This window comes from Chroicocephalus ridibundus, chromosome 3 (assembly GCF_963924245.1).
Source record: "Chroicocephalus ridibundus chromosome 3, bChrRid1.1, whole genome shotgun sequence".
Classification (NCBI taxonomy): Eukaryota; Metazoa; Chordata; class Aves; order Charadriiformes; family Laridae; genus Chroicocephalus; species Chroicocephalus ridibundus.
This window is the reverse complement of record NC_086286.1, coordinates 128,980,991-129,002,263: the sequence shown is the minus strand read 5'-3', so window position 1 is coordinate 129,002,263 and position 21,273 is coordinate 128,980,991. Positions and strand designations below refer to the sequence as shown.

The window sequence follows — 21,273 nt, the reverse complement described above, 5'->3', positions numbered from 1 at the left end:
TGTAAACACAGGTCTAGAACTCCAAAGCGTTTCCCTAAATTACCCTGCCGTATCTTAGCGCTTATCTAAGAAGTGTTAACAACGTAAAGAAAAAGTTTTCCAAAACCACAGTGAGTGATCTGCAGAACCACATTAAATAATATTTTAAAATGTTTCAAAGCTTGAGGAGTATGCATGAGGGTGGGAGGAGACATCTAAGGATCAACAGTAATCCAGCAGTCCAAACTGAACGTGCTCCAACAGTTACAAAGGACAGACTTACTTGCTGACTTCCCAACTTTTGTTATCTTCCTTGACTTACAAAAAAGGGTCTGAAGTAAGAGCGTGATCTGTAACATTTCTTACACAAAACCCGTCTTTGTATCTCTCACATAAAACCCCCACAACAATAAAAGCCAAGCTACCTATTCACACCAAGCACGTGCCCCGGGATCACCGTGTGGTCCAGACGAAGATCATAAACGCCCAGCCTCATCTATGCACACACGGACGGGAAAGGCTACTCGAGGCATAGGCACGGCATCAGTGAATCGGGCCCTAAGCGTGCAGTGTACTACATTTAGCGTCTCTTAATGTCTCTCTACTGATTGAGATTTTTTAATTCAAGAGCATGAATTACAGACAAGAACTAACTTTTCCACAGGAATGAAAAAGTTGTAAGCCATCCATCAAACTAAAGGCCCTGCGGTTACTGCCACGGGAACCCCAAGAGCCACACACATAGAATCACAGAACGGCTCGGGTTGGAAGGGACCTTAAAGATCATCTACTTCCAAGCCCCTGCCCTGAGAGGAGCTACATCTTGCAGTTGCACGTCTCCTCTCCAGGACTCCTCAGCTCTCCTCCTGTCCCCTTCCACACCAGACACACACTGGTCCCCCTTCGCTGGGAGGAGGGACCTACTCCTGCATACACTGATCTGTTCTGCTTTTTGCTTTCTCCAGTTCAACGCTGGCAGCAGAACACAAAGCAGCGTCACCTGCTCACCCGTGGGTTAGTCTTTGCTTTGGAGAGCTGTCCCGGGTCAAAGGACCATGGACGAGCATGAGAAAACTTACACTGACCAGTATGGTATGAACTTCCAGAATTCTTTACTGCTGCCACATTTCATACATGCCACCACGCTGGGATCCAGGCACTTTCGTGCCAGTGACATATGACACACCTCTCAGCTGGCCTGGGGTGCACCACGATGGAACAGGAGCTCCAAGAGCTCGACACTGCCTGCATCCAGCCCTTGGGGCAACTGACACACGACAAGCTGGGCCACGTATTTTAAATTTTAGAAACAGTAAAGAATAAAGCTGAAGATACTATACAGCATTGGACAAAGATCGCTGCCTCTTTTTAATTATGTATTTAATCTCTGTTTAGTTTAAGTAACAACTACCATTGTCTGACAAAATGTTTGCTTACTCTTGCTATACTTAAAATTCACATGGGTAGAATATTTGAAACAATCATGCAGGAGAAATTTTTGAAGATAAAGAGCAATTATAACTTACGATTACATCTTTTTTGTACAAACCGCAGTTTACAGGCTGTTCGATACGTTGAAAGTCTGATGACATCAAAATTCTGTGCTCCTATGAATAAAAAAAAGTTTGTGTTTTTCTTTCCTCTAGAACATTCAGCTTATGTGAGAGAATTACTTCAAAAACGGCATGAGTGTTTCTCACATACATCATCTTTGTCACATGAACATGGCAAAGATTTTCATTAGGTATCTCATGGTAAAGTGATTTTCAGCACTGTATTATAAACTGACCTAAGTTTGAGACTGATACCAGTACCTTGAAAGGAAGCAAGAATTCAGTGGCGAGTGGGTAAGGAAGAGGATTGCACTGATGTTGGAAGACACGTACACAAAAGCTAAGAGACAAAGAAAAGGGGAGGTCGGTACTCCTGCCACCACCTGCATTGCAGCCCCATCAGGAGCATACTTTTGGCCTCCCAAACGGATTCAAACCAGGTAAGAAGCAGAAGAAAAAGCATAGAAGAAGAAAAAAAACCCAAAAAAATCTTATCTTCACCAACAGCTTCCCACTCCAAGATGTGTAAGTGTTATCACAGAGTCATGGAATCACAGAATGGTTTGGGCTGAAGGGACCTTAAAGCCCACCCAGTGCCACCCCCTGCTCCAAGCCCCGTCCAACCTGGCCTTGAACCCCTCCAGGGATGGGGCAGCCACAGCTTCTCTGGGCAACCTGGGCCAGGGGCTCACCCCCCTCACACCAAAGAATTTCTTCCTCAGATCCAATCTCAATCTCCCCTCTTCCAGTGTAAAACTGTCCCCCCTCGTCCCATGGCTCCCCTCCCTGCTCCAGAGTCCCTCCCCAGCCTTCCCACAATACCACCTCACGAACGATCTCAATGCTGTTATCCGTCACTAGGCTGTACCACATCTACCAGTTCCAGCAATTACTCTGACCATCACAGACTTGAGCCGTTTCAGAAAGCTGTGGTAACCCTCAGCCAAACAGACCCGTGTACCTCCTCTACTGACCAAACGAGATAAACGATGTGGGGATGATAAAAAGATACCAGTTTAAAGTCCAGTATTGATCATTTTAATTTGGAAGCAGCCAACAAGTCAAGTCTTGAAAATCCATTAATCATAAACCATCATGCCTTTTAAACGGCTCACGTTTACACAGCATTAGCAGCTACGTGCTATAGTCAATATAGCTCTAAGGTGTAGTCTGAAACAACGCACTTGCACGTGGGCAACGGCAGGGACACACATGGCTCCTGCGCCTCTCCTGTTCTCACAGGAGCCATAAAAGCAGGATCTGTTGCAGTCTTTCATACTTCTTTCAAAAGCCAGAGCCCAGATGAGTGGAGAGCTGAGAAATGGGGAATAACTGTGACTTAGAGAATCCAGACTTCTAAAAGATACTTAAAAACAAAAAGCCAAACCCACATCCTCCTGACGAAGGCATCCGATTGCTGTATTGGCAAGACTTGCTCAAAGGTGATAACTTATTCCCTCCTACATTCTGAATTCAGAAACCAACTTGCAAATACCTCATTTGAATTACCTTTGTGTATGCACCCACTGACTCACAGCTGCAAGTTTAAGAAAGGAAGTATTCTTGTCTTAGATAGTTCATTACCATTTCACAAATACAATGCCAAAGCATCTGCTTGTTCTTGGAGACCTACATACTGTGTCTTCAAAATGACATAGAAGGATTATTTCTCTTCATCGCTGACGTGGAACACGTGGCTCCCTGTGACAGCTCACCTAAGAGTGGTCCTAGACCAAGTGACATCCGAGAAGCGTCCTGCCTGATAGCACGGTACAACAAACTCCAGCAGATTATTTCGCACTATCATCCTTAGAAAAGTAGTCTCTCATATATTTCAGGAAAGTACGTGGCCAGGTAATGTAAGCTGGACTATTCAGATCCAAGGCTACAACAAAATAGCTCATTTTGTATTTTCTATGCAATATTCCTTTAAAACTCTCATTCAGGGTGCATACTACAAACAGCAGAAAGCACTTCCGCAGACCGTGAGTCTTCACAAAATGCTTTGTCTATATAAAATACATGTATATAAAGTTATACAAAATATACATGTGTATATATATACACACAGAGAAAAGGTCATTTAACAGCTACATGCAAAAACAAAAACAAAAAGTTTTCCATTTTCTGTTCTTGTCCTCCTGTGTCACATTACTGCAAAAGCTTCAACAAGGTCATTCTTCTAAATGATCTGAAGACAAAATGGGATGTGTTTCCCAGACAGCCCCCAGAGCTGAGACTCACAGGACCGTTGAGGCTGGAGGGAGATCAGCCAGTCCCACCTCCCTGCCCAAGCAGGGGCAGCTACGGCAGTTTGCCCAAGACTCCGTCCAGTTGAGTTTTGAGTACCTGCAAGGGTGGAGGCTCCACAGCTTCGCTCGACAGCCTCTCCCAGTGCTCAACCATCCTCACAGTAAAAGCGTTTTTTCTCTCATCTCATGAGATTTGCCACGTTTCAGTTTGTGTCCACTGCCTTGTACCCTGCCCCTGGGCTGAGGAAAGTCTGGCTCCATCATCTTTAGAAACACAGAACTGCCTAGGTTGGAAGGGACTTTTCAGATCTAGTCTAACCATGAACCTAACACTGAAAAAAGCCATCGCTACCCCATGTCCCTCAGCACCACGTCTGCCCAGCTTTTAAATACCCCCAGGGATGGTGACTCCACCATTGCCCTGGGCAGCCTGTTCCAGTGCTTCTTTATACCGTTCCATAAGATTAACTCCGTATGTATTCCCACTTGGTGCATCTGCTTGGAGCTGTTGACACGCCTGAGGGACGGGATGCCATCCAGAGGGACCTGGCCAGGCTGGAGAAGTGGGTCTGTGCGAACCTCATGAGGTTCAACAGGGCCAAGTGCCCGTGGATCTGCAGTTCAGAGAAATCAGACCAGCTTGCAGAGAACTGTTGCCTGTCAGACAGCTCCCCAAGTACTGCAAACCCAAGGAGCACATCCTCGGGTAGCACGGGGGCGAATGCCATGGGCTACGCTTGACTCACATGGGCAAGTATCTAAACACTTCACAAATTTGGGTGTTGTATGTTGACCCATACCAAATGGTCACTGAAAGCACAACACATCACACATCTGCTGTGGGTATGCGGATCACCTAGAAAGGAAAATGTTTATGTGTTCGCTTTATAGTGAAATATTGCACCGCAGGACAGGTGAAGCTGGACAACCTTTGATTTCTCATACTGATATGCTAACGAGCCTCACAGAGGCAGTGTGGAACGGCTGTGCACCAGCACTTCCCCTGATACCGAACCGCAACTACCGCTGCTGCAAAACCAGACACCTCATACAATGGTAATCAGAATATTGATAACAATTTAGCCAAAGCTAAAAACTAGCAAGTCAATTTCTGTACCAAATGACCGCAAGACAACTACAACACTTCAAAGGGACGAGACAAACGTACTCTACTCTGGTGCACCAGCCAAAATATAGTGAAGTACTATTGCGATTTTACAAGGTTCTAATGAGATTTCACCCCAGATATCACGCACAATTCAGACACCTTTGCTCAAATAAGCCTGACCGGAGGCAGAGAAGACCAGGAGAGGAGGTGTATGGCAGGGGAACCGCAGGAGTTAGCTCGTGCCATACGCTGCGTGAGCCAAAAAGGGACCTGACTCTCAACCCAGAGACAAAGCAAGCTGGGAAGGTGGGGAGAAACACTAGCCAGGACAGGTCTCAGGTGAGAGTAAGCTAATACAAATTAGCCAGGGATGAAACTGTTCCAGAAACTATAAGATGCTTATAACCACAGTAAGAATGTTACTCTGGAATTCCCCCAACAAAATAGCAGGAATTTACTATTATACTATTTAAGACAGACCTTCACCAGCCCGCAACTGGAATTCTAGGACATGCTTGCCTAACCTGGGAGCTTCAGTCAGTCCCGTGCTCCCGTAGGAAGGTAGAATAACACGATGACATGCAGACATACAATCTCTAACCACTAACTACACCTATCTTTTTAAAAGGTTATGTCTTGTTCCTTTATATTACATTATCTCCGGAGAGGCATTTGATTTCTAGTAACAATTCCAGCCTCTCAGGGAACAGCCCTGAACACAAAACAACCCCCCAAAGCGTTTCTCTTCTGAGTCACACCAGCATTGTGCTGCAATTTTTTTTGTTTTCTTTTAAAGTAAAAGGCAATCTGGCTGTTGTCATTATTTATTTTAACAGGTGTCCACAAACTTTAGATATTGTCATATCTGAGAAATATGAATGTTCCTTAAAACAGGAGCTTCACAGAACCTAGAAATGAACGACCTTTTAGGCGGTTGTGACCCACCTCTTGCATTCTCCTCCTGACCAGCACCCAGGATGCTTGTCACTAGATGAGTCTTGTGGAAACAAGATGTGAACGATCTGGTAAAGCTATCAAAGCGATACTCTCAGTAAAGAATAAATGACATTATGTCTTAGATTTCTTACTTACTCATTTCCATGAACAGCTGTCTCTTCTCCGCCATTGTCCTCCTCCTCTTCCCACTCTCCTCAATCATTCTGAAGACAAAAATGGCAAACACTGTTTGTGCTAGAATTTCTGTAACAAGAGCAACTTACTGTGAACATTATTTTATCCCTCAGTTGAAGTAGTTTGATTATATTTGGGAAATGAAAAGACCAGTAGAAAGACAGACACCTCCATAACAATCATATCCCATAGCAGAGAGATACGCTTTAGACTCATTAATACTTTTTAAAGCCGTGCACAGTACAGGAAACATTATTCTAACGTTTTAGGTGCTAGTCTAAAGTTTGCAAAACTCAGAGCTTCATACACATATATACAGCAATGTCACATAAAGAATTCCTTTCCGTTCAAAGAGATATTGTTGGGAAAATACAAAGCAAGACCTCTCCGTGAGCAATTTACCTGTTCATAAAAGGACAATAAGCGTATGGCGGTACGGAATAACCTGCGCCCCGCAGAACTGCACGTCAGTGCTGGAGAGGAGAACGCAGACCCCAGTCCTTTCCCACTCCTCTTCCCATCTGGGATTCTGAGGGGAACGGTGGGTTTGGGGGTGATGGTTGTGGTGTCTTTAAACAAAACTACTAAGAATTCATTTAACTTTGAAACCTGATGCCCGAGTTCAAATCATATTTGTCAGGGTAGTAAAGGTCTTAAATATAATTCAGGTGGAAAGAGGGGGGAAAAAAAAAAAAAAGTATAGTTTGGTCACACAGGCCTCCCTTTGCTAGGGAAACAGAGTAAAGAAGTGACCGGAACATAGTGGAATTTACAGCAAGGTACGGAGGCGTACGGACGATTCAGTACCTCTTATGGCTTACTCCCCTCTGTAGTCCTAAAAGACAGGTGCTAGATTTCAGTCGACCCCAGTGAAAAAAAGCAATTAAATTCAGTATCAGTGTAAAATTTCACTTAAAATTATTGCACTATATTATTCTTTTGTTAACAGATTCACCAACTAATTAAATACGTTTCTTAAATGTCTAAAAAAAAAAAAAAAAAGGCAAAAATACCAATTATTCTCCAATTACACCAGAACCTAACTCTAAGGAAGTTAGTCAGCTCACCCGCGTGCAACATGGCAGGCCACATTTCATTAGGCTTAAATGTCACCGGGGAAAACAAAGCCGTGCTTTGGCACTTCACACGTGTCTCTGATTAACAGCTTCCCTCAGCAGTTCTCCACTGCCTGCTCATTATTCTCTGGTAAAGATCTCACAACACACATTCATCTTGGAAGCCACCGCAGCCTTTTCCCTTACCTGTTCATAAAAGGAAGATAAGCGCATGGTGGTACAAAGTAATCTGCAAATATATTTCATTTCCTTATTTTTTCCTACTTTAGAAAATCTTAGATTTGGAACCAACATACTTCTGTATTTCTTTTTTTAAAGGAAAAAACCTCAATGGCATTTTTGCAGACATGTAAGCGTTTTGTGTTTTTTTGTCAGCTTTCTAAAGTAAATGAATGTTATTAAGTTAAATGAATATACACAAACGGAGTGTGTGAAGCAGGTGCTCAAAGAGCCAGGCACTGGGAAACTGCCCATGCTATTTATTTTGCTCACCCACAAGGTGCAGCTATCCTCGCACACTGCCCCAAGCCTGAGAGGTTTGGGAATTAACTGCTATTCTCTTTAGTTCCTCATCACATAAAACATGTATGTCATCGTGAAGAATGCCAGTTACTGTACCAGTAATTAGCTTTACTTCAAGTGCTAGCGCCTCTCGATTCCACAACAGATGGACTCCAAGAGGTAGATTAGTTACTTGATATTTTATATTTATTTTAGTAGACACTATTTTATCAAGACATCAGGGACAATACCACTCGAATCTTCTGCAACACCAAAAAAAAAAAATCATGGTAATATTAGATGTTCTGCTCCTTGGGCTCTGGGTGCACGTGTCCCTCATTCCCCAACCGCCCGCTTCCAAGTCAGTCTCACTGTTCTGCAAAGCTGAACCAGTCCCCGGGGAACCTGTCTGACAACGAGCGACACGGTGGAATGATGCTACTTTTTTTTTTTAGAGGTCATTCAAGCTGCATGGACCACAGTCACAGGACACTATCATACAAAACCCACAGCTAAATAGGTTAGATTGACCAACATACAAACTTTTAACATTTTAAAGGAGTTGGCATCACCCTTCATGCTCTGTGCAAAGCAACTGAGCGAATTATCTCTTCAGCAGTGTCCTTGAAATGAGATCTGAATGAGTAAACCGGTCCCTCCGTCATTCCAAAGTGCTGCAGGGACACACCAACAAAGCCTGATCAACCCATAGCTCAGGGATTCCCTTGTACAGACTTTTCAGGTATGGCCTCAGCAAAGCCACATCCCAAGGAGTGTTGCCTCAGGACCTCCTCCAAGTCTTTTGCCTTTCTTGAGGGGAGCAAAAGATTTGCAGTTTCCATTAGGTGAACAGCTCAACAGTCACGTACCTGCTCACCAAAACCCATCAAATGTTACCCTTCAGATTCACAAGCTCCGATTCTTTCCTGCTATTACCTGTGAGTGGCCCAACGTCTAGGAAATGATCTTTCTAGGCCAGAGTTACATGTTGTAAATACAAATAGAGTGGCAAGAGAAGGGATAAACTGACATATATTTAGAAAAGTTGTGGAAATTAAATTAGTCTCATGAGATCTATTAGAATAATTGACAAACCCATTTTTAAAGCCTGAACAATCAGCTGCAGGAGGATCCCTTACTGATGAAGGTGGGAAGAAGAAAGATGGAAAGTCTATACTCACCTTTGCACTTTAAACTATTGCAAGTTCAAAACAGGAATGAACTAAAACCAGAACGACTGCAATTACGCTAAGGATGCAAATTCCAGTGCGCAACATGAGAAAACAGGAAAGGTAAACTGTAGTTTGTTATTAGGTTTTTGGGTTGGTTATTTTTGTTTCTTTGAAGGGGCTGGGGGGGCTTGGTTTGGGTTTTGGGTGGGGATTTTTTGGCAGTTTTTTTTTGGCCGGTTGTATGTTTTGGGTGTTTTGTGTTTTTTTTTTTTAAACATTAGTGGCACAATGCAGGAGGAAAGTGCTATGTAACATACATGGACTCAAGTGACAAGGCACACAAAAATTCTCAAGATGGATGCTTACCTTACAACGGACATACGTGGAGAAAAAAACACTCAAATATATTTATGTACCAACAGGGGACAATGTGAACGCACTGGGGATTCTCCAGTATCACACTACATGTTTAAACAGGTACTTGTGAGGGCTTTTTTCATCCAGTTTTGTCCTTCATGTTTTATGATGAGCTGCTTCTGAACACTTGGCATCTTCATCATTCCTAACCCCCTGGCAGATCGGCAGTGCTTGGGATTAGCAGTGTACAGAGGCCAACGCCTGTCTTAGAGACCAGCACTGCATCTCTCTGCTCTCTCTTTAGCATGTGCTAAAGACCATGTTAGTATGTGCTGACTATACAGCATACGCTATACGATCGCTCTATGCTGAAGAAGTCCCGAGTCCATGCCTACAGTAGCCAGGCAAGATATTGCTACAAAAAGGACAGCAGCAACATGCACCTAAAACTGTCAATAGTTCACACTGTCAACAGAAGAAAGTTCTTACACATTCACAGAACATCAGCTTTGGACCTGAAGATTTCCATCACAGCAACCTAGGTCAAGTTTGCTGCACTTGAGTCATTAAAAGAACTCGGATAAAATGCTAGAGAGGGATTTAGAAGAAAAAAAAAACATGCTTAGTCATGCTTAAAAGCCTTAATTATTTTATTGCAAAGTTCTACTAAGAGAATAACAGCATGTTACTGGGCCAAATCCAGTTTCCCAACGCAGCGCCATGTCTCCAAAAGGAACCCAGAGCCTATGTGCAGGGAAGAATACAAGATTGGGGCAAGCCTACAGTAGAACTCCCCGAGAACTCCCTTTCAAATTCCAGAAGCCTGCAATGCCAAGACTTCCTGAGCCAAAGTGATTCTCCATAGGTAGTAACCGTCAACCGTTTTCCCCCCCAAGCCTGTGTGTCTGTCCCTTCGCCGCCCATAAACTTCTGACATTCACACACTCTGCAGCAAGAACTCCCCAGCATGAAACCCACAGCTCGACAAACCACCTCCTGGATGGGATTCACAAGCCTCCTAGTTCTTCTGTTGAGAGATACAGAACAATCAATCCAGCCTCTCCAGGACATTGATGATTTTATTGATCTCCAATGTATCCCCACCACGTTTCTTCCTTGTACCAAATGTGCTTCGTGCTCCTGCAAGTCTAAACCAACAAACAGGCGCCAGGAAAGCCAAGCAGCCAAGGAAAGGCCAAACCCAGAGGGGTGGCTAAAGCAATTAACGTGCATGTAACGAGGAAAAGCCTGGAGTGGAAACCCACAGGAGGCTGACCAAGGAGGTGGGGAGTGAGGAAGAACAGGGGTGATCATCATGGCTTTGCAGAGGAATGACTGGGACGGCTGTGAGCCGCTGTGCACAACACACAGAATGTTATTTGTCTTGGACCAAGCGAGAGATGAGAGGTAAGGATCAAAATTGCTACAGGCAGCAGAAAAAAAAAAAAACAGCTTTTACAAAATAAAGTAATTGTGAATTTAAGTTTTCTCCTATCCATGAAATATAATAATAAAATGCATTCAATTTTCCCATAGCTTTGGGTATGTGCAGCTACATCCTACCTAAAGGTGCAAATGCCTGCAAACATCAGAACTTGAAGATGAAAAATCCATGCAGGAATCAATATGGATTCAGAAGGTAAAATTAGGAGGCAGTTTTAGTAGAAAACTACCCTAAGCATTAATCAGACTTTTATAAAAGCAACAGTAAACACTGTATCTGAGTGCATGTATTCAAAGGGGAAGGGCCAAGCCTGAAAGGGAAATGTTAAATCCTAACTTCAGTGCTTCTTTAAGCACTGTCTTAAGCTGCATACACAAATACCAGGAATGCCAGCCAGCTTTTTGTGGCTTTGTCCATAGCACAACATGCTCCTCCATCCAGGCCGAGATCTCCTAATGCCAGGCAGTACCATTGTTTTCTATAGACCAGGCCTAATCATTTATTTCTTTCCTTACGCTTCCTGCCATCTGCCCTTTGAGTGCTTCAAAGGTAAAGTTCATCAAAAGAGTCTATGCATGAAGATACCAAGACCTGGGATTAGCAGTGGTTAATTAAGGAATCTGCTTTCTTCCTTCCCCCACTCTAAATCACCACGAAACCTCAGAGTAATTACACAGAAAAGCGCAGTTCCCCAAGAGGTCCTTGCAGCAAAAAAGTCTCACTTGCCAGCAGAGATACTTCAGCTTCTTGAAAGCCAAGCGCTTTGAGATCCAGACAATCCTGCTCACTGTTTGTGTAAAGCTAGAAACCGAAACCCTTTCAATTTCACAGAAAACTCTAAAAATACTTCTAACTAGGTTCAAAGATGTTATGCTTTAATTATTCTGAAAAGGCTGGAATTTGCTTTAAAGGTCAGGCTTAGAAGCGTAGCACTACGTCCTGTCTTCTCTGTGCTTCTTCTGTATGATTGAGAAAACTAAAATTCCATTCTGCACACTTGGAAATTTGTAGAGGTGTGGCTTGTTTGTTTATTTTAACTAGAAACATAAAAATGACCATACTGACTCAGACCAAAAGTTGGTTCCTCCTCATCTTTTGCTGCTTTTAGACTCTTCTCTGGCTGGTACCATTTTATGCTTCCTCCTGCCTCCACCCATTTCTGTATTGGACGAGACATGAACAGTCCTCAGCCACCATCTCTCTTCTAGGCAGGAGAATCTGGAGACTGGCTTTTTCTTGCCCAGAAATCACTCAGGATTTGTCTTTACCCTCTTCTACCATCCCTTTTCTTGTTCCATCACCGCTTTTGAAGACGAAGGAGAAACAGAACAGAGTATTCAATATGTAGGCACACCACTGCTTTACACAGCAGCGATAACAACATTCTTATTTATTTTTTAAGAGAGTCATAATATTCTATTAGCTTTTTTCTTTTTTTGACTATGACTGAGCATTGGTCTGAAGCTCTCGCAGAACTCCACTAAAGCATCAGGATGGTATTCCCGAGTGACCGTTCAGAGCCTAGGAGCAGACATATAAACCTCAGACTGCCTGTTCATCCTCTCCCCTCTCTCACCCTTTATTTGCATAACTTTACATGCCTCTACGCTGGACAATAAAAGAGGAGCTGGAATTCAATTGCAAACAGAGTCCTTCTAACCTGCTTAAGAACTGGCTTGCATTTTTAATGTGATTTCCTTCAGCAGACACTCCACTGGTCACCCTCTGGTGGGAGGTGTCCCTGCCCAGGGCAGGGGGTTGGGACAAGATGGTCTTTAAGGTCCCTTCCCACCCAAACCATTCTGTGACTAGTCACTGCTGTTTGTGACAGTGACAGAGTTAGCCTGGGGATGGTGAAACCTCAAGGAGCTGATCTCGGCCTCTTTAGCTATATTGGTCTTCTGCCCAAAAACGTAACCTTGCTCTTAGAGTAGAAGGATGTTTTTCCTACCTCTACCCTGTACCGAGGCTTTCTTAGCAGTAAGATAATGTGTTAGTCTGGTTTTGTTTTCCTTTCCCTACCCCAGTGTTTTCCAAATTAGAAATCTATGTTGTGTGATATAAAACAAAGCTATTTTCTCACTGGCTAAAAAGACACAGAAGTCATGGTCAAAGTAAATACTCACAACTGAATCGAAAGATAAATCAGAGATCTACAGATTGCTTCAAGTGCTAAGTGAGACCAGCAGAGTTTCAAAACGTATAGAATTGGTGCACATATAAATAACTGAAGAATAACACTGGAGTTTCATTTCTCTAGCTTTAATAACACTCAAGTCAACCAAAGGCTGAAATCGCCGGGACACAAGCCTTCTGTACTGCCACCACCCTTTATCAGAGGGGAAAAATGTAAGATCTGATAAAGATGTGGATTTCACACACAGAGGTGTTTGATGACGAACATCCTGTTTTGCTATTCTAGCAAAAGCAGTATCATCAAATAACTTACTCTGCTCCCAGCCATGGAGACGTGACAGTGAGTCTACATGGTCTGTCCTGGATGATTTCCACACGTATTTCTTCCTCCAAAAGCTTTTTGTAACCTTTAGCAATCTGGAGAGGACACGTGCATCACAACAGCTCCAGGTTCACTTAAGAAGAAAGACTAAGGGTAGGTTCAACCTGCTGCATTTTCCCTTAAAGGCTGTTAAACCCAGCTGCAGTTGAATTTGCATGCCAGAGCCAGTCTCTTCTGGCTGGATGTCTCCCAAAGCTTCAAGGATTCCGATAAGCACGGAGAGCTGAAAGGAAATGTTAGTTCCACAGGTTTTGGTCTTCCCATCAGGTCTTGCTCTGACAGCAAGGACTAAATTTACACTCAGTGGCTAAGGTGGAGGTACAGAAAACTCGCAAGAGAGTACACAAGTGTGACTCGTGAAATACAGCATTTCCTCCCTGCAGCGACAGAACAGTGCTTGAATTTACAGTAAGAATGGTGCGGGTTCCACAGAGTATGGGTCTGCTTTGTGGCAAGAGGCAGCAACTTTACGGAAGATAATCTGAGAGCAGGAAGATGAGCCCAGTATTGGCCAAGGGTTTCCCTTTTATGTGCCTGAGAAGTCAGTGACTAACTGTAGTCACAGCTGAGGAGCCTGAAGAGCCAAGGGCGCTCAAGCTGAAGCCAAAGTGGAAGTTTAGGAGCTGAAGTCCCCGCTACAGCCGGGACCTGACCCCGTGCAGGCTGTGGTTGCTGATGGAACTTCAGAGACAGCAAAGCAGCCACAACATGCTCCGATTGCAACTCCTTCTGTTGTAATGCATGTGCTATATACATATATAAAACGGGATTTTTTTTTTTTTCACTGCAATGGGAAGTCTAACCTCAAATCCCATGGGAGATTTTAGTTCAAGTTGCCTACTAAATTCATAATTTTGAGAATTAGCTGCACTGCAGTAAAATATTCAGAAGAATATTTTACCTCTATTTTAATTCAGAAGAATTAAACACAGTTTGTTACTAAACAGTATTAGAAAAAAATCATTAAATGCTAAGTTATTTGTATATTCCTGTTGCAAAGTGATGTTTACCTTAAAGCGGGACAATTGTGTAAGATATAGTACCTTCCAAAACTAGTTGAGTTTTTTTGATCCATCAAAAAGTTTACTATTTCCCTTTATCCCTTCACCTTCTCCCTCTTTCAATAGCTACAGTAACACTGTTCAATTGCTTCATGAGTAACCTCTATGACAGAGTTAATATAAAAGCGAATTTACAAACTCCATACCAGTAAGCATGGAGAATCCTACAGTCACTCACCATCTAAAATACCTTCAATAGCACCATAAACTCAAACATTTCTCTTATTTCTCTTGGGTTTTATTTTCCCTTTTCCTGTCTGTATTCCATTCTTCTGTTTCACAGTTCTCCCTTTTCCTTCCCTTTAAAAGCTCTCTCCCACCCCCACAACACATGCATGCATGACATATGTACACCTGGCTGGATGAAAACCAGCGATACAAATAAAAAGCAAATCCTAATGACTGTTTTCCCCTTGACTTGCTCTAACAGGTTCAGCCCCTGATGACTCTGGACCACACATTCCTGTGGTTCTCGATCCTGCCTGTAGCTTAAGCACACAACTGAAGACAAGCCCCTCTGGGGTGTTAGGCCAATACTACAGGACCTATCTTAAAAGGTTTCGCTCTTCTTGGAGCTCATCAGCTGTAGGTAACGGCCTAAATAACCAGCTTTTCCACTTCCAGTCGAAGGGAGGGGGACAGACTGTGTTATTCGGCTCAGCTAATACAGCAGCCTTTATAGCCCTGCACTAACCACAGCCACCATCTCAGAAGCCACGCTTCTGTTCTCCCCTAACTGCTGTTACAATGACTTCCTACTATGGTAGAGACTATGCACTTGAACGTCATCATCTGGGTTCCATACCTGCAATTTCAGGTGCTTCCTCACTGCTTTTTATTTACTCTAATTTAGTCACTGAATCAGTCAATTATTTAGAGAAATTTTGTTTGTTTTTTTGCTTTAAAGTCAATTTTGGTTTATTTTGTATTTCCACCTTTAAGATATACTCAAAGGAAATTCTGATCCTTATAATGTGATAATCATTTCCAGCCACACAGAACACAAAAATACAAGTTATTTTATGAATTATTAAATTTGAGTTTGTTCAGATTCTTGATGTTGCATTTTACTAGCAGGAATAATATTTGATATCACTAATAAGAAGACTGCAGTTGCTGTATAAGGGTAAAACCATGCTTATACATATTTGTGTTCAGAAATAAATTGTAATTAAGAAAATCAGAATACCAGTTTGGGGCATATGTTGATCTTAAACATACTTGATAGGCAGTGAAGGAAGTTTAGTAACTTCTGCCAATTTTCTAAATAGAAGGAACACGTCTTCACGGGTGGTTTAAAGAAAAGCTCTCATTCCCCTCTGCCTCTTACTAGAAAATAGAAAACGATGTAGAAGTTATTTCAGGAGGACACATCTAAAACAGTTAGACCAAAACCCAGGAAGACGAAAGATAAGCCTTTTATACTTATGCAAGTATAAACAACATCTTCTTTTAAAGTATATTTTAACCATTTCTGATAACTGTCCTAGTTTAACTTAAAATCTCAAACTCTGTTCCCACCACCATATGGGATAGGTAATTGAATCATAAGCAATGTTGCACAAAAGTATTAAATATAGTTCAAAATGTTACCTCTGTATGTACAGCAACAGGAGTAACAGAGCATCTTTGAAATTACACATCTTCTAGTAGCATAGTTTCCTAAAGGCTTAAAGGTCTGGAACTCTCTCAGATTTTTAAGATAAAGCTTATTTACAAGTATTGGACTCCAATGCTTGTGTAAGATCTTTAAAAGTCAAAATTGACTTCAGTCTAGAAGGGCATAAGTGAAAAAAAAAAACCACCGCTAGACTAAGACCAAGAGAATGGATTAGAACTTTGCAGTGAAATTCCAGACAAGTCAATGGTTCTAAAAAAAATAAATACAGTGGATCCAAAGCTACTCTTAAGTACAATTTTGCAAAAACATGCACATATTATACAGTAGACTTTCTTGAAAATGAACAGGCAATCAAGTAGTTTAGGAAAAAAAAAATTAGAACTAAGTACTAAGCCTTTCCCCACTCCACACCTTGCCACTTCTGTTTAAACTGTAAGATTTTTTCAAAGCATAAAATGCCATTTTGTTTGTACAGAACATTGCATGCAGCAACACATCCTCTGCCAGTCCTTATTGCCTTAATTCACTGTTATGGCAAACAGCCACAGCATTGGTCTAAGCCCCAGTATGAGACCAGCAGTCTTATCTTCCCACTTAGAAAGAAATTGATAAAGGTTTTACGAGATACAAGTTAAACAAAGATGGAACAAGTAACAATATTTAATCGTGGGTTTATTTCAATGCCTTCAAAAGCTTTTAACACTAGCTTAAAAGGAAGACAAAGACAAGACAAAATAGAAAAAATTCCAATCCAGATAGAGTTCCAAACCACAAAAATTACTGTAACACAACAAGACTCCACCTCACGTATGTAACTATTTGTTCAACACCCAGAACAGAAAGAAATCCCTTCCCTGAAGAATTCCCAGGTCAGGTGCAAGACTATAGAGGGGTTGATGAGACTGACCATATGTTAGTAGCCTACTTCTTGCTGAGTATAAGTCATAATAAAGAAAGCTTTAAAATAATACTCCAAGGTATTACTTTAGGTACACAGCAATATATACTACTTAGTAAACAGGGAATTGTTAAGCACGGGGAACAGGAAAACTGCAAGCTATTAAGGACAACACTGCATGTTTCAACGCATATTAGAATCATAGAATCATTTAGGTTGGAAAAGACCCTTGGGATCATCGAGTCCAGTATTGCACAGTCAGATCTGTCTTCCAGCAAACTAAAAGAGGACGCACAGAAGCCAGGGCACAAAGTGCCCAGAATACAAAAACGCTTTTCTTGAGTAACTGGAGAGCCATCACAAACTCTAGTTTTTCTTTATTGCCCAAAAGCCTGGGGAACAGAAATGGGTTTTTACAACCTGCCCTGTTGATTTTGAGGCTGAAGTTAAAGTAGTGTCTATACATAAGATTTACCATGAGCCTGCAAACAAGAGTAAGTTTAGCCATTAAAATAATTTCCTTAAAATAAAACAGTGTTAGAGAATTACACCATGATTGTCAAGCAATAAGAAGTCGGAAATATGCTAATCAATAGCTTACCTCTCCCTCTCAGGAAGGGAAAGCTCATCTTCTTTATAACCCTGGAAGGGATTTCTGTGCAATCTGTGCTTCCCAGCTTTTCCAACAGGAATCCTACAAACCCCTTTCTAGCCATTCTAAGCTGCAGGTTCCCAGAACTGTTTACTAGAGCACAAGAGAGAATTCTAAAATCGCCTCTTCAGCAAAATGAAGTATTTATTAGGAAGTGTTTGGAGTAACATTTCTGCCCTTTTCTCTATTAACCTAGATTAAGAGATCGGGCACAAGCAGAGTAAGGAACGCACCACCAGCAGGATAATGTACACACTGACAGAATGCAAACGAACCCTCGTCTCGAGCTGGGGGGTGGCATAAACACCACTCTCCTCAGAATCCATCCACATCAGTAGAAAATAATGCCATTTTCAGTGCCTGTCATCACCTCTAGTTCTCTATCACCCACTACCATCTTCACCAATCAATAGTAATCCACCAAGACCTTCCCTTCCCACCTCACTTCAGATGTAATCACCTTAGATTAAAGTTTCAGCACATCAGAAAGAGTTCTTACAAACGGCTCCTTTGGCACACCTGCAGAGATGGCAAATTCCAGTCAAAGAAAACTGGAAACATCAACTACTTTCACTATCACAACTGAATTAGGAAAAAAATGCTTACCCAAGCTTAATTCTTTACATAATGATAAAGTTATCTCCTACATTAATTTAAAATGTAAACACATTCTCACCAACTTCACAAGACTACTAAGTTATCTTTTTTAAAAAAAGTGTTATTAAAACTGTATAAAAGCATAGAATAAGGAATTTACATTAATCTAAACTTAAAAAGTGTATCTGCCATTTGCCACAGTCGATGGGAAAGTGAACACATATATAGTCCCAGGTGCAAGAAAACCTTAGTTTTGTCTGAGTTGCCAGAAACACACAATATGCCTCCTGCAAAATATTTGGCTGTACCCAAACTACTTCTCAAAACCACCAGTGCCTCCCTACTGCCTTGGTATTTCCTTTGATGTGATCATTCTATTAAAAAATAAATAAATAAAAGAGTAACTCACAATAATTAAAAGATAAGATTCCATAAGCACTGCAAAAAATAAAGTAATATAAATAAACAAACTCAGACTGCTGTTGTGCTTTTTACATGGCGTTCTGCTTGTCCTCAAAGCACCTCTCCCTGCTGTAACTCTGCTGTGCCCACACAGCCAGGCTGCTCCACTCTGCGATCCAAGGGAAGCCTCTCTCAACTTCCAGGCTTGCTCTTAGTGCAAGGTATTAAAACACACCCAAACCATATAGTGGTTGCATCCACTAGGTAACCAGGGCAAGAAACACTTTAATGTGTGTACTTCTTAGCACACCTACTTCCAAACAATTTGCTGTCTGCTCTGCTATACCACCTGTAGGGCGACAATCATACAGCAGATTAACTGATACTGCTACCCAGTCTAGCGTTCTTAACGTTCACTGCTGACTCAAGTCTGTTCAGCTGTTATAAAAACTTGACCTACAAGCATTAACACAGAATATATAAAGCACTACTGGGAACTTCATCCCTACCCTGCCTCCCATCTAACTTCTCTTTGCAGACTACACTCAAAATATCCCTTTTAGACTATTCAGTCCTTAACATCCAGCTCTACGTGCTGTTCCCATATACGTGTCCGTAACACATGCAGAACTCTCTCAGCTTCTTTTCTAATCATCTATGATCCAACAACATTCAAATACCTGACCAACTGTGGGCAGAAATGAAATTTTTTCCTTCTCTAAGGAAAAACAAAATAAACCAATTGTAAAACTTCAACTGATCACGCTTGACACTGTCTTCTGTAAAACCAAGAGCTTTTATCCATGAGCTTTGTCACTTTTCCTGTTTTTAAAGAAATTTAAACTAGGGCCTAGACTCCCTCACTGTTTGCTTTATGGCAAAACATCCTCCTCATCCCTCCGCCTCTTAAATGAAGTAAAAAAACCTGCCCTTGAAAGCAAGACTGATAAAGACCAAAAAATATCTCATGCCTGTAGTCAGATAGTAACTATTTACAGAAGAGTTGTTATGATTTTAAGTGTTTTGTAATTACAGTACACACTTTATATATCCAATCTTTTTAAAATTTGGAATCGGTACCTGCTGTCATAATCCCATTCATTTTCAAAGCGATACAACTGACCAAATAAAACTCCACAACAGATATCACGGTGTAAGATCTCCTATCATTTCTTCCAGGTTTAGGTTGCCTAAAAATCTTAATTGGTGTAAGTATTTTTATAAGTCTGTATTACTTAAACATAGCTATGAAGTTAAAATACTTTCATTCCTTCTAGTAGCCCTTGAAAGCCCACAGGACTAGAAGAGACATATGAAATTATTTAAGTTTAGTCACAGTTTATCAGTGGAAACCTGTTTAAGCACTAAACCAAACATACACAATACAATCACGATTTCTTCTCCCTGGTAATTGGGGGGGGGGGGGGGGGGGGGGAATATTAACTTAATACAAATATTCTGAATTCAAATCCTTATCACCAGATAACATGACCCTGAAACCACAAAGTACAAAAAGGCAGCAGCGATAGATGATGGTAAGAGAATCAGGCTGTGCTGTGAGTGAATTCTGAAAGCCAGCCCTTCACACCTGCTGGGAAATTGTCTTTCTTTCCATCAGGTGATGTATTCTGTAACTACACAGGCAGTGCCACCACTACAGACTACCATGCCTGAGCTCAGGGAACTATTTACCTTTCTTTTCAGAAGAATGTCAAGAAAATTACTCGCAAAAAATGATCTGAATATATCATTACAGTTCTATAAAAGCTTGTAAGGGACCAGCCACACAAAGCCAGACTCTCTGAAGTACGTAGACAGAGAATGGGCTGTGCACTCTGGTTAATGCACCAACTAGTCTCCAAGTCCTTGGTTTAAACTTCGAGACTTGAGTTTCTCCCTCTTCAAAAACTGTCAGCTTGCACAACATACCGCAAGTAACATACGACCATGGCTACAAAGAATTCTAAGTTGTCACTCCTAATGCCACCCTGTGGTACCGAGCATGTAATATAATTAAGCTGATGGAAAAATGATGCCTTTATGATATTGAAAAAGCCCTTGTTCTTGCATTACGGCTTCTTCCTAAGTTTTCGATACCATTCATCACTTAACTTCTTAAAATTTATATTATTATTGAAACATCTAGGTTCTGTGATAAACCAGAAGCCTGAATGTATTAGCTGCAACACAGACAACATATAAAGGAATTCACTGTTCTAAATAACCTACAGCCTAAGACAAGAAGCAATCTGCTGCAAAAAAAACCAGGAGCCTGAGACAATACTGGCACAGCTTCTGTATTCATCACAACAAAAACTGTAATGAACAATGAGGGGGTTGTCACAAGGCGCTTACATGGAGATCTACTGGATGTGCCCTCTGAAATGTGATGTCACGTAACAAGTACGCAACAAACTCTGGCATCCCAAACACCAGAGCGGGAAGCTCCCGTCTTGGTATTGAACCTCAGCTGCAGATTGGGAGTGTAACATCAAACAGCTATAAAACAAGGACAAGAACCCTAGGTATGATAATGATAAGAAGCAGAAACCCAAGGAGGATTTAAATAGGACAACAGGGTCAAGGCAATAACCTAAGCAAGCTATCTCTGGAGTAGCATCCTGGACAGACGAAAGCCTAGCAAGAGTTTAAGGGTGAAAGGAATGATGCTGCTGGAAACATAACGTGAACTGACTACTCGGGAAAAGAACTTCAGAAAAGACTGTAGCGTAGGCCATGGACAGCCTTCGCAAAATGCACATCTTCTGGTGAGACAGGTTACTGCTCAATATGCCCTACGCTGTCTACAGTGATTCGTGCTCCTCTTTCCAGCTTCCCTAAAAAGGGAGTCTTCAGGTCAGTAGCACGTTTGCCCCTTTTATCTGAATTCCCCGTTGATCCAAAATATCCTTTGGAGAAGAGGAAACACAAAAAGCAAGTGTCTTAAACCA

At 41.8% G+C, this 21,273-nt stretch overlaps 1 protein-coding gene across 12 annotated transcripts in view; it reads right to left on the bottom strand.

The window, feature by feature from the left end:
• DTNB (dystrobrevin beta) overlaps positions 1–21,273 on the bottom strand; it is a 230,396-nt gene that overhangs the window by 207,505 nt on the left and 1,618 nt on the right. For 7 of the 12 annotated variants that reach the window (XM_063330833.1, XM_063330835.1, XM_063330837.1 and 4 more), the window contains exons 3-4: positions 5,985–6,052; positions 1,506–1,586 (exon numbers count right to left, since the gene is read on the bottom strand). The exons of 1 other annotated variant lie outside the window; for it this stretch is intronic. In XM_063330833.1, the coding sequence (XP_063186903.1) occupies positions 1,506–1,586; positions 5,985–6,051 (148 nt within the window). In that variant the 5' untranslated portion in view covers position 6,052. Of the gene's footprint in view, positions 1–1,505; positions 1,587–5,984; positions 6,053–7,090; positions 7,286–21,273 lie in introns of all 12 variants that reach the window. 4 more of the 12 variants (XM_063330841.1, XM_063330840.1, XM_063330834.1 and 1 more) reach the window with 3 other exon arrangements.